We start from the raw sequence: 16,387 nt of genomic DNA, 5'->3' as shown, positions 1-16,387 counted from the left end.
TATGTGTCTAGGTTTGTCAGCACCATACCCGTGTTCGTGGGTTTCACCGAAGTGGTAAACGTCTGAGACCTGCATCACTTCGGGCTTTCCACCCACATTAAGCTTACGTTATGTTAAAAGCGGCGTTAACCCAAACTCACTCACTCACTCACTGGACATCGACATACAATATGGAATATCTCCAATATAGTGTATAACAACAATCTAACACAGGATGCCCATGTCTTCCTTCCTGCTGAATCTAACTTCTTAATAAGTAGATAACATTGTTTGGGATAACGAACATCTGATATTCTTATCAATTTACACCAGTACTTTACATATTTTTGGTAGTAATCTATATAAAGTCCATGTCTGCCGCAGCCGGCTAAAGCTGCACTACTCGGCACATGTTTACCCATATCCAATACATATTTACAAAAAATATTATGAAATCTTTCAACAACAGCTCGTTCATGGAAGCCCCACACCTCCGCCCCATAAAACAAAATAAGTTTTATTTTACAATCAAACAACTTAAATAAAATATTTACAGGAATATTTGGGTATTTATGCTGTAATTGCTTCATAGCCAATAGAGCTTTACTGGCTTTGGAAACAAGAGTATTTGCACACACTGTCCATGACAACCTGGTAGAAAACATAATACCTAAATAAGTATAATAAGTTGCTGTCTTTAGTACCTCGCAATCAAAATACCACTTCTCATAACGTCGTAAATAACCACTGTTTCGTAAAACTAATATTTCTGTCTTATTCATATTTATCTGTGAGCCAGATGATTTACAATATTTACATAAAATGTCAATCTTTCTTTGCAAACCAATAACACTGTCATCAATATTACATAAATCATCAGCATACAACAATAACAGTAGTTCCAAATATTCACTTAAACTATCCAAATAATCAGCAATAGTAGTGTTGGATACTCTTACAGCTGCTTTTATATTCGAAAACATATTTCTCAGTACAGAGAAAAATTTACCATGAACGCCTTTATTCATTATTGAATACAACATTAATATTCTAGTAACATAATCAAATGCTTTCAAAAGTCTACATAAATACAGTAAAAACGTCCGCCACTTTTAGATAAATACTTTTGTACAAGACAATGCAGAGTGAAAATATTTTTCCGTTGTGCAATAGCCTTTCTTAAATCCTGCCTTGGCCTCAGGTATACTGTTAAAGTGATCAGAAAAACTTTAAAGACGCGCATTTAGAATAGAGGAGAATATCTTCCCCAAGTTATTCATCAAAGATATGCCTCTATAATTATTGACACAGTCAAAGCTTCCTTTTTTATGAAGAGGTACAATAACACTCTTAGCCCATTAGGATGGAAAATTACCCGTTGACAAAATATTATTATACATAACTAACAAAATTAATATAGAATTAAAACAGTACTGCAACATTGGATCATCTCGGCCTTCAGATCTCTTATTGAGGATTCGATCTCTTCCTGTGTAATATCACCATTGAGAATATTATTTACATCATCATCAGTTCAGAAATCACACAATTGTTCATTATGATTATTTATAACATAATCTACCTGCTCAATAATATCCGAGCCCACAAGTATATCAGTATGGTTTAAAATATTCTTAAAATAATCAAACCAATCTTGGCAAATCTTGTTGGAAACAGGAATACAACTTGTCTTCTTTGTCAATGCACTTATCTTTATCCAGAATGTTTTACTATGTCCACTACTGTCTACAAGTTCACGAACACAAGTCGTATTCTATTTTTTTTTCTTCCTGAATGAATACATGTAACTATTCCTTAATGTAGAATATTTAGAAAGAATCTCCTTATCACCAGTAACTCTACACTTATCTGATACATTTAACTTTTTAATCTTCATATCCCCACAGTCTTTATCGCGCCATTTTTCTCCAGATTTACGTTTCGATTTTCTAGCTCTAGAAAGTAATCCGCATGAAATAGAACCATTATGTACAGCATTTGTCAAAGCTTCAACAGCTAAATCAATATTCAAAGACAATAAATGCATAATCACATCCATGTGAAGTGCAGACAATGACTCGGAAACATCTTTAAAGATCACATATTTCATTTCTCCATGTATATCTAGGAATATTATTTACATCCACGGAGGGTAAGTATGAGAGGAAAGTGATCTGATTCACAGCGAGTTAGTATGCATTTATGCTAAAGCCGGAAATGTTGTCAAATAAACAAGTTGAGCATAGTACATAATCAACCAAACTAGCGCCACCCTCCTTAAAACAAGTAAATGATCCTTCCTTATCCCCAGCAAATCGTCCATTTACAATATGGACAGAAAACGCATAATAAAAGTCTGCTAGATCCCTCCCGTATTCATCACACACATCATCTCTGGTACTGCGGGGAACGTCAAATACGTCCGATACATACTCCGTGTCTTCTAAACATGTAATAAATATGTTGTTGTTGTCGATTATAAAATCAGATTACCACACCGTGCCTCATAGTCATCAGGAGGAATAATTTCGCAATCAGGATGTTCATATAACACAGCAGACAAGCTTTTATCTAAGTCCTCTATACACTTATGGATTCTATTGTCTGTCATTACTGGAGTATTTACAGGATGGATATATACAAAACCAATGAGTAAATTACGTGTGAGATTAAATATACTCTTATCAAATGACAGAAATATCATGTCTGTGTAGTCAGTTATAACACGGCGCAGACCATGTAATAATGAAGTATGAACACACACAGACACGCCCACTCGGTAATTATACTCTCCGTGGTTCGAGTAGACACTGTATTCGGGGAACACAGTCTCTATGCTTTCCTTGGTGAAGCTTCTTTTTCAAGCCGTTCACGTGCCAACACATGATAGATAGATCCTTGGCGTTATCAATTTCATTGTCACGCAAGGCGGACCGCGCTCCTATCTGTGTTGACTGGCGTTGAAATTGACATCGGGTTGTGAGTCTGCTCGTGAAGTTCCTGCCATGTGGTCAGCCTGATTCAAAACAACAACGTCGCCCTTGTCAGTATCATAGGTGTACACATGTCTGACAATATACAACTTGTCAAATCTTTGAAAAGCTCGTTGGACATTTCTCCCGGCCTCCATCATCATCGATTTCAGATGTCTCCTCTTCTCTCTTACTCTCCTCGAGAAGTCTTCGCTAATCCACATCGATGTACCCTTTAATTTCTTGGTTGATGTAAATATTTCTCGTCTCACGTCTGTAAGGCGAGTGAGCCACTTGATCAGCCCCACCGTGTACGACGAGTGAGCCACTTGATCAGCCCCACCTTGTACGGCGAGTGAGCCACTCGATAAGAGCCACCGTGTACGGCGAGTGAGCCACTTGATCAGCCCGTCTGTGTACGGCGAGTGAGCCACTTGATAAGACCCACCGTGTACGGCGGGTGTGCCACTTGATCAGCCCGGCTGTGTACGGCGATTGAACCACTTGATCAGCCCCACCATGTACGGCGAGTGAGCCACTTGATAAGCCCCACCATGTACGGCGAGTGTGCCACTTGATCAGTCCCACCGTGTACGGCGAGTGAGCCACTTGATCAGCCCCACCATGTACGGCGAGTGAGCCACTCGATCAGCCCCACCGTGTACGGCGAGTGAGCCACTTGATCAGCCCCACCGTGTACGGCGAGTGAGCCACTTGATCAGTCCCACCATGTACGGCGAGTGAGCCACTTGATCAGACCCACCGTGTACAGCGAGTGAGCCACTTGATCAGCCCCACCGTGTACGGCGAGTGAGCCACTTGATCAGCCCGTCTGTGTACGGCGAGTGAGCCACTTGATCAGTCCCACCATGTACGGCGAGTGAGCCACTTGATCAGCCCGTCTGTGTACGGCGAGTGAGCCACTTGATCAGCCCCACCGTGTACGGCGAGTGAGCCACTTGATCAGTCCCACCATGTACGGCGAGTGAGCCACTTGATAAGCCCGTCTGTGTACGGCGATTGAACCACTTGATCAGCCCCACCGTATACGGCGAGTGAGCCACTTGATCAGCCCCACCGTGTACGGCGAGTGAGCCACTTGATCAGCCCCACCGTGTACGGCGAGTAAGCCACTTGATCAGCCCCACCGTGTACGGCGAGTGAGCCACTTGATCAGCCCGTCTGTGTACGGCGAGTAAGCCACTTGATCAGCCCGTCTGTGTACGGCGAGTAAGCCACTTGATCAGCCCCACCGTGTACGGGGAGTGAGCCACTTGATCAGCCCGTCTGTGTACAGCGAGTAAGCCACTTGATCAGCCCGTCTGTGTACGGCGAGTGAGCCACTTGATCAGCCCCACCGTGTACGGCGAGTGAGCCACTTGATCAGCCCCACCGTGTACGGCGAGTAAACCACTTGATCAGCCCCACCTTGTACGGCGAGTGAGCCACTTGATCAGCCCCACCGTGTACGGCCAGTTAAACGCCTGAGCACCTATCTGCAGTGAGCTATCTGAATTATTGAACAATTGATTGGTAGAAACTGAATGAAATTAGATCAATAATAATTATTAATAACGAAGGCGCGTCGTGACTTCCGCCACACACAGTACAGGCACGTCCAACTAAGGCAATGGTGTTATCAAACAAAAAAACTCATGTCCAAATGTTTTGGTTGAATAAAAGATCCATGTTCATTTCAAATAAACGAATCACTTGACAAAAGTCGGGTTATATGAGCATGTAAATGTGTCCACTTCAAATAAAAGACTGAGGAGCAAAAAAAATTAAATATCCTACCAGAATACATGTTTTAGAATTTGGATTCGAACACAAAAAAAGTTCCCAAATCAGGTAAAATAATCGCAAAAATGCAACTGAAGAGCTTGCTCTTGGTGTCTGTATTTCATTCGCTCACATCTCATCTTCATCACGATGCCTTGCTGCCCCCGTGGGGCCTGTCCTCACCCTGCTTGTACATAATAACTCCGCATCACGATCTCTGTGTATTTCATGCCAACAAGACAGCCTCCGTGGTCGAGTGGGGGAGGGGAAGGTCCGGAGTTCGATCCCCGGCCGCGTCATACCAAAAGAGGTTAAAAGATGGTACTTGTTGTTACCCTGTCTGGCGCTCGGCATTAAGGAGCCAAAACTAGGACTGGTGGGCTCGGAGTCAGTATACTGTGTCTGAGTGGGGTATTCATGTTAAACTGCGGCGTGGTATCTCAGTGAGCTAGCACTATAAAATCGGCATTAGTCCGGACTAGTACAAGCAGCCACACACACACACACACACACACACACACACACACGTGTATGTACGCTGATATATAAGTGCAATAATGGACACGACGTTAAACCCCATTTCACCTCACCTCACCTCACCTCATGCCAACAAGCGCTACATTCTGAATATATTGCCTTTTGTGGCATGTGTGGTGTGATATAGATTCTTTGCTGCTCGTCAGTGTTTAGTTATTCTCTAGCTTAAAGTTTACTTTTTTGAGAATTAATCACAATTGGATTACACAATTCAGTTGAATGTAAAACATCAACAACCAAAGTTGTTTTCGGTGAACAGAAAACAATCGATGTGGTTGCCAACAACAGAAGCAATAGGCATGAGTTATTAAGAGCAGGCCCTGCTGTGATATATCTGTGCATCATCTTCAAGGACAGAGTAGGTATGGTACATGGAGTGGTGACCTGACAATTAACCCCGTATGACTATGTGTTATAAACCAAGAAAAAGTGTATTAATTGCTCACGTCAAAAACTCAGTTAAAATTATGACCTTTCTGCACTATAACTTCGATGTGTGACGTCACATAAGCACAACACGATAGACATAGAGTGAAATACATATATGGTGAAGTTTCAATCTATTTGCTTAACAAATTGGATACTAACGTATAGAAACGGTGTTGTTTATTTATAGATGAATGTTGTGTGTTTCAAATGTTATGCTTCAATGCAGTGACTGACGTAGCACACAAAGCAAGCGCTTACACTTTGAAATCGTTTCAAACATAAAATAAAATAAATAATTTAAAATAGTACTTTGTGTGTTCTTCTTTCAGCCCTTTGTTATAGGTATAGTCTGGAAGGTAATTTAAGGTACCGACGTTTACTACAATATCTGAATAACTATTGGACCTACTCCAGTCAAAGTTGGTATGAGATTATTAAACGGTCATACATAACTGGATATTACATTTAAAGACAATCGGTGCATGAATAAAAAAATCTGTCTATTTAGCTATCACTATATTTCATCAACAACCAGACCTGTTCGTGGAACGAGCATTCATTGTAACATCCATCTATATAATGCTACCCCTGCGTCACAGGGCCATATAACACAGTTGAACCAATAAACTCAACTCGAAAGGTTGCACGGGAATCACGCACGCACGTGGTAAGATATTTCGTGATATCTATGTTTGTGTTTGTGTTTGATAGGCGTTATGAGTGCGTTCCCTGCATGACCCTACAGTAAACTGAGGACTTGGCAGCGTGCCTAGGACATGAATGCGCTGAGACAGAGAACCACTTCCGTTTTTAATTAAGACAGTTAGATTAATGCATTTCATTTTAGGAGTATCCACTTACACAAAGTTAAACACTCAACAGCGGCCAGCGAACGTCCTTGACGTGATAACTTGTGCATCACATGATCACCATCACAAAATATCGGAGTATATTTTACGTGCGCTTCATTCACCTGCATCCCAACACAAAGCATTTCCGGAGAGATGCCCTGTGAGAAAGTTGGTTGTTTGGTTTGTTGGTTGTTTAACGCCGCACTCAGCAATGTTCCAGCTATATGACGGCGGTCTGTAAATAATCGAGTCTGGACCAGACAATCCAGTGAATGATATCATGAGCATCAATCCATGCAATTGGGATCGATGACATGCATCAACCAAGTCAGCGAGCCTGACCACCCGATCCCTTTAGTCGCCTTTTACGACAAGCATAGTCACCTTTTACAGCAAGCATGGGTTGTTGAAGACCTATTCTACCCCGGAATCTTCACGGGTCTCCATGTGAGAAAGCGAGGATAGAACTGAATTAATGATATTGTTGTGATGTTTACAAGCAATGTGATCTCACCATACACCTCTGACTTGGGGATTCAGATTCATAGTTTTTACTTCGCTTTTGGCATTATTCAAACGAGTGAGTATTGTTTAACGCCGCCTTCAGCAGTATTCCAGCATAATTAAGGCGGGGATATCTGAACTGTGCACCACTAATTGTACGCATGTGGGAATCGAACCCGTGACGGTTTAACCACTAGGCTAACCCACTGCCTCTAACTCAAACGAGGTCCCGTCGGGGAACAGAAGACATGCTTCAAGACCCGTGAATAGGTCTTCAGAAACCCATGCTTGCCGTAAAAGGTGACTGCTTGCCGTAAGAGGCGACTAACGGGATCGGGTGGTCAGGCTCGCTGACTTGATTGATGCATGTCATCGATCCCAATTGCGTGGATCGATGTGCATGACGTCAATCACTGGATTGTTTGGTCCAGACTCGATTATTTACAGACCACCGTCATATAGCTTGAATACTGATGAGTGCGGCGTTAAACAACAAACAAACAAACAAACAACACACACCCTCCACCTAGTTATGCTTAGCGCTTCATTCACGCTAAAAGACCAGCAGTTACCTCCCTTGTGCCTGCTATCGATGCATATGGTTATTTCCTCGTCATGCGGAGTGCGTTGTTGGTGACAACGCTGTGATTGTATATGAGGAAGTGTGATACGGCTGGACGATTGCAGCGACAAACAATCAACAAACAAAACAACTCCCGGACATCCTGGTGTGTTGAGCCAATATGTGTCCGTGTTTTCTACATTGTGTCCAAAGGGAAATACACAATTGTATTTTGTATATTTATCAATAATATCACACTTTAAACTCCGTCGGGAGAGCAAAATAGAGCCCTAGTAATGATGTTCACAATATGAATCACTGGATTGTCTGGCCATATCTGCTAGTTTGTACCCATGTAGACTGACTGGGTGAGTTTGGTTTTACGCCGCCTCTACAAAATTCCATCAGTATCACGGCGGGGGACACCAGAAATGGGCTTCACACATAGTACCCATGTCGGGCATCGAACCCGGGTCTTCCGAGTGACGAGCGAACGCTTTAACTACTAGGCTACCCAACCCCATGTAGCTTGAACTGTGCGGACTTTCATAATTGACCTTTTTCAAACTGCAACATGAATTGTTTGAGTGAAATGAATGTTGAATGCTGCTGAACGCCGCTGTAATCAACAGTCCACACCATCACGGGGGTAGTAGTATCAAGGCTGAATCACACAAACCAGCAACGTCTACCGCTGCATTGGCAACGTAAGACGACATCTACCACGTCATTGTCGCCACTTTTGTAGCCAAATGCAGAGGTTGCAGGGGACCCACTCCACCCAGGACAGTAATACTTTAACCAAGGTCACGGTTGGCCTTCCCCCGGTGTCAGAAACAACAGCTGGGCAACGGGTCATGCACACTGTCCGACATAGCTAACCTCGCAGCAGTGCCTCTAAATGGCTTGTCATCTTCCCGAATCAAGGGAGTTACTATAAAAGTCAAGTTTCCACCCTTGCCGAACTAGGCTGGAATTCTGGAGTTACATTTTGGCTGCACTAACGAGTCTATGTATAGTCTAATCAAAATCGCGTAACAAACTTGACATCCCGTTCGGACAACACGTATGTCAACGTGCAAGATTTCAGTCGACTGAAGCATGTGTACCGCCAACTGGGCGTCGACAGATATTTTGCAAATCTTTTCATGTTTTTAATCAAGGTGTTCAAGTGATTTGAGGCACTTCGCGGGGTAAGACCCGTTATATTACAATATTGATCTTGATTACCGATCATATCGTCTTAACTGGGCGCCGCCATTTTGTTTGAAGTAAATGCAAGTGATATGAGAGGTGGAATCTGATTGGTCAGTAGGAGGGACATAGAAGGGACATAACTAGTAATGGCCACTGGTGGCGCTACGATCGAGCCTGGAAATTCAAGCCTAGTTCGGCAAGGGTGGATAACTGACTTACATAGTCAGTTAACTACCTTGCCCCGGAAAGATGAGTGAGGTAGGGTGTTTGATTTGACCAGAAATGGGCTTCACACATTGTACCCATGTCGGGAATCGAACTCGGGTCTTCGGCGTGACGAGCGAACGCTTTAACCACTAGGCTACCCGACCGCCCCTCTCGGGAAGATGATGTTTTGCATCCGCTACACCCTTGTACTGGTCAAGCGTGGACACAAAGCGACCAAACAGATGACAAAACATACATAAAGGACAACCAGTTAATCAACAAGCTTCAATTTATTTCAAGGAAAGAGTATAACAATGTATATGTTTCAACAACCCGTAGTGATGTAGTAAGGAGCTCTGGTCTATCACCGTATTTACATACATACATACATACACATGAAAGACAATGATATTCTGCGACCCGTGCTCGACAAAGACAAGTCTGGTCCATCAGCCAAGGTCACACCAAGCGGAGAAAGTACAAATAATATCAATGGCAAAGCAGTTTCAACGATTTGCACCTGAAATATCTGGAATTTGATTGAATCGACTATCAATTAATTTAGACATTTTCACTTTTCTACAGACCAGGAAAGCATACGAAGGGGGCTGAAAGGTTCTCCGTGCCTACCTAGGACGGAGAGCGTTAATGAAGTTGTTTTTTCATTATAAGCCCCCTCGAGGTCCACGCGGTGTCAAATTTGGTGGGTACGAAAACCGAAACCATCACCTAAAGATGATGGCGCAGACTTTTTCGGAGACGTTAGATGTTTCCACTGCTTTCAGTGTTGTTTAGTCTCTGGCTGACAGTGATGAACCCAAAACATATATATGGTTACAACTCGTTAAAAGGAATTAGCTGGGTTTGTTTCAAACCGATGTAAATTCTCACGAGAGATGATGAAACTGGAGTGTATTTGGTCAGGAGTCAGTAGAACCTCTCGCCAGCGCGCTGAAACCTTTGACATGCCCCGTTCATTACTCAGAATGTCGCAATTCTCTCATGACTCGTCTTTTGTTTTTTAGTCTTTTTGACTATGACGAGTCATCAATCATTCATAACAATATCATATATTTTCAACACTTCCGCTGCCCACCCAAGGTTTGGTGGTTGGTTTGTTGTTTAACGCCGCACTCAGCAATATTCCAGCCATATGACGACGGTCTGTTAATAATTGAGTCTGGACCAGACAAGCCAGTGATTGATATCATGAACATCGATCCACGCAATTGGGAACGATGACATGCATCAGCCAAGTCAGCGAGCCTGACCACCCGATCCCGTTAGTCGCCTTTTACGACAAGCATAGGCGTCTTTAACGGCAAGCATGGGTTGCTGAAGACCTATTCTACCCCGGATCTTCACGGGTCCCACCCCTTAAGAATGGCAAAGGAAAGATCATCATGCCCTGAAGAAGACACCATGTCCCCATGGATTATTGTTTCAGTTGGAGATGCGTGATGGCAACGCGGTAACCAATTTTGTCCATTTTCATCAACAGAAAATATGTAGTCACTTTGATGCCTGCAGAACAATGCTGCGTGGTTGTATATTTGGTTCAAATGCAGCCTGTTAGCGTCGAAAATATCAGTTGTACTCAAAACATGCATTCCGTTAAGGGTATACAATACATCCTTCATAATTGGGGTCAAAACGTTTCAGCTACCATCGCATATACTAGTTCGGTTGCCTCCATAAAGCACAAATATTTCCTGCTTACGTTAATCTCTTTTGCAAAATGTGCTTATAAGCATATGTTGAAAGATCCTAACCTAACCCCCAAAACAGAAATATTTCTTCCCCAGGAGGAATGATGAAGAATTAAATATATATACAATATATACCATATTATAAAGACTATGTGTAACAATATATTACATAAAACAACAATATATCACACTGTGTAACACTGTGAAACTTTGGTCCATTTGATTGGGGATATGTGACGTATGTGGTTGTAGTAATATGTATGTCCTTTGTACATGACTTGTACGCTTGAATACATTTTCACTCCCCTTCTGGATTCCAGTGTGGTATGGTGACAGCGGTAATGAACAAATCCCCATGGCGATAATATGCTTGAGACATCACACATTTTTTTGGCATCCTATCATCTATCATGAGATCATATGCACGACTAAAAATAACATCTTTTACTACAGGATCAGAGGATCTATCACAGGATTTTTCACAGGATCATTGGATCTGTCACAGGATCACAGGCTCTTGAATAGGAATATCTAAGTAACGATCGCCATCTCTGCTGCTGGTACTACTACATCTGACACTACTACTACTACTACTACTAGTAGTAGTAGTAGTAGTATGACAGAAGCAAATAATCACAACGCCGACATATATAAATAACAAATAGTAATCTGTCAAATGATATAAAAGAGTATTTGTGGATCAGGTGGACTGTGTAAATGGGAATATAAAGGACTGAAACATGGTTGCACTTCACGCTGATGTTAAACATCTCAAACATGGCGGCATTTCACACTGATGTTAAGCATCTCAAACATGGCGGCATTTCACGCTGATGTAAAACATCTCAAACATGGCGGCATTTCACACTGATGTTAAACATCTCAAACATGGCGGCATTTCACACTGATGTCAAACATCTCAAACATGGCGGCATTTCACACTGATGTTAAGCATCTCAAACATGGCGGCATTTCACACTGATGTCAAACATCTCAAACATGGCGGCATTTCACACTGATGTTAAACATCTCAAACATGGAGGCATTTCACACTGATGTTAAACATCTCAAACATGGAGGCATTTCACGCTGATGTTAAACATCTCAAACATGGCGGCATTTCACACTGATGTTAAACATCTCAAACATGGAGGCATTTCACACTGATGTTAAGCATCTCAAACATGGCGGCATTTCACACTGATGTTAAACATCTCAAACATGGCGGCATTTCACACTGATGTTAAGCATCTCAAACATGGCGGCATTTCACACTGATGTTAAACATCTCAAACATGGCGGCATTTCACACTGATGTTAAGCATCTCAAACATGGCGGCATTTCACACTGATGTCAAACATCTCAAACATGGCGGCACTTCACACTGATGTTAAACATCTCACAAGTTGGACCCCATTCCGAAGCCGACTCGAAGCCAGGAGCTGTACCCATTCGTCACCACTCGCCCCTTTCCGTAACCTGCTATTCGGCTTGTCCCGGAATAACACGAGTTGGTCACGAATGGAGCCGTACCTTCTGTGTGAATGGCGGAATTGTTATGAAAGGGACTTTGTCCTTTGAAGTTCGTGTTATCCGTAGTAGACATTATTAATCAAGGAGTCAACAGTGTCGATTTGACAGCAAAACTTTCCATGAACAGTAGACGTGGATATAGCACATAGTTCAATGTTTGCTCGTATCACAGTCGAGTTAACCAAATGGGATAAATATCACAGGGGAAATCTGGAACGCAGCATGCAAAACGTCAAATCTCATCACAATCAGATCCTAGTTCTCGCTACCGCTAAACAAAGATCTGAGGACACCCCATTACGGGTCACGTCAGACCGACCCATCGCTAAATTTGATCGACCAATGGAATGACCAACAAGAAGTCGACAATAGCCAATCAAAAGGCAGCTTAATCGAGCTTTACGGCACGAGTTTCAAACTGGCGACTACGCTATATTTTGGCATATACTCGATTAAAAAATATAAAATGAACAAAAGAACATTCTGGAATGGCTAATAAATGGTCTAGATTGTATGAATACAGACATACTGTCGTTCGGAATACCCTGGTTTTCTTTTCGAGGTTGCACGACCAACAATCAAATTCCAACTGTCACTTTCATTGTCTGATAAGCGATGCTCTGATAGGTCAGATGAAAGGTCGTTCTGACCTGAACCGTAATGGGATGTCCTCAGATCATTGTTTAGGTAGAGAGAACTACGATCTGATTTCAATGAGTTTGGAAAGCCATCATGCCGAGATAGAGGTTGTGATTCAGATCAGAATCAGAGATAACCCGTCCTCTTACAAAATCTAACGTCAGGACGTCAGATGTGTTCCAGTGCCTGCAGCTGTGTACATCCCATTCAGTTCATCTGGTATTACATTTAACTCCACGAGTATCAAATTGTCTAGGCCCTCTTGAAGTACATCCTTTTGTGTAATGTCCTCTGTGTGATCGGAATGATGCTCTGCAGCCTCAGCATTAGTGTCATCACTCTCTAACCTTGGGGTCATAGCTGCATCACTCGGAGGGGATGTGTCAAGATGAAGCTGATCACTGTCAAGGTATCCATGGAATGTCAGAAAGGAATATGCACTCTCCGTCATTGGTCCCTGGTTGTGACAAGTACCGGGCCTCCCCTGAAGGTTCCCGTTCAGAGTCTCTGGGGAAATGCGTAAGTCGTTTGGAGTTTGCAACGTCCAAGCCAATTCTTGACTGACGCCTTTGTGGAAGTGTCTGTCAGTTGTGGGACACGACGTAACGTCGAGCATTGCACTGTCCGGTGCCTGACGCCCGGGGAACTGGAGGACGTTGGTGGAGCTGGCTGTCACGTGGCCTTGTAACGGTTCACCGTTGTGATGCTGGGTACTGGACCAGGTGGCCGTCTCACCCTCGTGGACCATGATCAATGTTTGCCCGTCCTTGTAATGGCGTTCCTTGTCTGAAACAATCCTCGAGTGACCTTGAGGCATTTCAAAGGTTTGTTCTTGACCTTCAAAGATTTGCGCAGCAATGTTGAAAGTCATCGCTTCGCGTTCTTTGCGTATTTGCTGATTTTGTTCTCTGTTGTCCAGTTGATGAGTCTCAAGGGGATGTAAGTTCCCCAACTGACGCTGAAAGTTAAATACACCTGGTGCGTGACAAAGGTCAGACGGTGCGGTCTGTGGAATCAAGTCTGGAGAATAGTCCACGCTGGGGTCAGACACGTGGCTGATGAGACAAGAACCGGATTTCAGGTGGTTATTAAGGAACATCTGCATGTTTTTCAGTTGCTGCTGAAGGCATCTTATCTCTGTATCCAAGCCTGTTTTCAACCGCACTTCCTCATCGTATGCCTGAATTAATGCAAAATGTTTCAAGAAAATAAAACGCAGTATCGCACACCAAAGGCTATACAGTGTTACACACCAAAGGCTATACAGTTACACACCAAAGGCTATACAGTTACACACCTAAGGCTATACAGTGTCTAACACCAAAGGCTATACAGTTACACACCTAAGGCTATACAGTATCACACACCAAAGGCTATACAGTTACACACCAAAGGCTATACAGTATCACACACCAAAGGCTATACAGTCACACACCAAAGGCTATACAGTTACACATCAAAGGCTATACAGTTACACACCAAAGGCTATACAGTGTCCCACACCTAAGGCTATACAGTTACACACCAAAGGCTATAAAGTGTCACACACCAAAGGCTATACAGTCACACACCAAAGGCTATACAGTTACACATCAAAGGCTATACAGTTACACACCAAAGGCTATACAGTGTCACACACCAAAGGCTATACAGTCACACATCAAAGGCTATACAGTTACACACCAAATGCCATACAGTCACACACCAAAGGCTATATAGTATCACACACCAAAGGCTATACAGAACCACACACCAAAGGCTATACAGTCACACACCAAAGGCTATACAGTGTTACACACCAAGGGTTATACAGTTTCACACACCAGGGGCTATACAGTTACACACCAAAGGCTATACAGTTACACATCAAAGGCTATACAGTTACACACCAAAGGCTATACAGTTACACACCAAAGGCTATACAGTGTCTAACACCAAAGGCTATACAGTATCACACACCAAAGGCTATACAGTATCACACACCAAAGGCTATACAGTTACACACCAAAGGCTATACAGTGTCACACACCAAAGGCTATACAGAATCACACACCAAAGGCTATACAGTCACACATCAAAGGCTATAGAGTTACACACCAAAGGCTATACAGTGTCACACACGTAAGGCTATACAGTCACACACCAAAGGGTTATACAGTATCACACACCAAAGGCTATACAGAATCACACACCAAAGGCTATACAGTCACACGCCAAAGGCTATACAGTGTTACACACCAAGGGTTATACAGTTTCACACACCAGGGGCTATACAGTGACAGACACCAAGGACTTTACAGTGTCACACACCAAGGGCTATACAGAGTTACACACCAAAGCCTATACAGTTACACACCTAAGGCTATACAGTGTCTAACACCAAAGGCTATACAGTATCACACACCAAAGGCTATACAGTTACACACCAAGGGCTATACAGTGTCACACACCAAAGGCTATACAGAATCACACACCAAAGGCTATACAGTCACACACCAAAGGCTATACAGTTACACATAAAAGGCTATACAGTTACACATCAAAGGCTATACAGTTACACATCAAAGGCTATACAGTATCACACACCTAAGGCTATACAGTTACACACCAAAGGCTATACAGTTACACACCAAAGGCTATACAGTGTCACACACCAAAGGCTATACAGTCACACATCAAAGGCTATACAGTGTCACACACCTAAGGCTATACAGTTACACACCAAAGGCTATACAGTTACACACCAAAGGCTATACAGTGTCACACACCAAAGGCTATACAGTCACACATCAAAGGCTATACAGTGTTACACATCAAAGGCTATACAGTTACACATCAAAGGCTATACAGTTACACACCAAAGGCTATATAGTTACACACCAAGTGCTATACAGTTACACATCAAAGGCTATACAGTTACACACCAAGGGTTATACAGTTTCACACACCAAGGGCTATACAGTGTTACAAACCAAGGGCTATACAGTGTCACACACCAAGGGCTATACAGTGTTACACGCCAAAGCCTATACAGTATCACACACCAAAGCCTATACAGTTACACACCTAAGGCCATACAGTGTTACACATCAAGGGCTATACAGTATCACACACCAAGGGTTATCAATATCACACACCCATGGCCATACAGTATTACACACCTAAGGCTATAAAGTCACACATCTAAGGCTACACAGTTACACACCAAGGGCTATACAGTTATACACCAAGTGCTATACAGTTACACACCAAAGGCTATACAGTTACACACCTAAGGCTATACAGTTACACACCAAAGGCTATACAGTTACACACCAAAGGCTATACAGTTACACACCAAAGGCTATACAGTGTCACACACCAAAGGCTATACAGTTACACACCAAAGGCTATACAGTTACACACCTAAGGCTACACAGTTACACACCAAAGGCTATACAGTTACACACTTAAGGCTACACAGTTACACACCAAAAGCTATACAG

General features: G+C 42.8%; 1 protein-coding gene across 2 annotated transcripts in view; it reads right to left on the bottom strand.

Moving 5' to 3' along the window:
* Positions 1-12,921: 12,921 nt before the first annotated feature.
* Positions 12,922-16,387, bottom strand: part of LOC139442980 (uncharacterized) — a 38,902-nt gene continuing 35,436 nt past the window's right edge. For both annotated transcript variants that reach the window (XM_071223910.1, XM_071223909.1), the window contains exon 4: positions 12,922-14,082. In XM_071223910.1, the coding sequence (XP_071080011.1) occupies positions 13,063-14,082 (1,020 nt within the window). In that variant the 3' untranslated portion in view covers positions 12,922-13,062. The remainder of the gene's footprint in view (positions 14,083-16,387) is intronic.

The sequence above is a fragment of the Haliotis cracherodii genome, unplaced genomic scaffold (genome assembly GCF_022045235.1).
Source record: "Haliotis cracherodii isolate W230 unplaced genomic scaffold, xgHalCrac1.p SCAF_5, whole genome shotgun sequence".
NCBI lineage: Eukaryota > Metazoa > Mollusca > Gastropoda > Lepetellida > Haliotidae > Haliotis > Haliotis cracherodii.
This window is presented reverse-complemented; position numbering and strand designations above follow the sequence as displayed.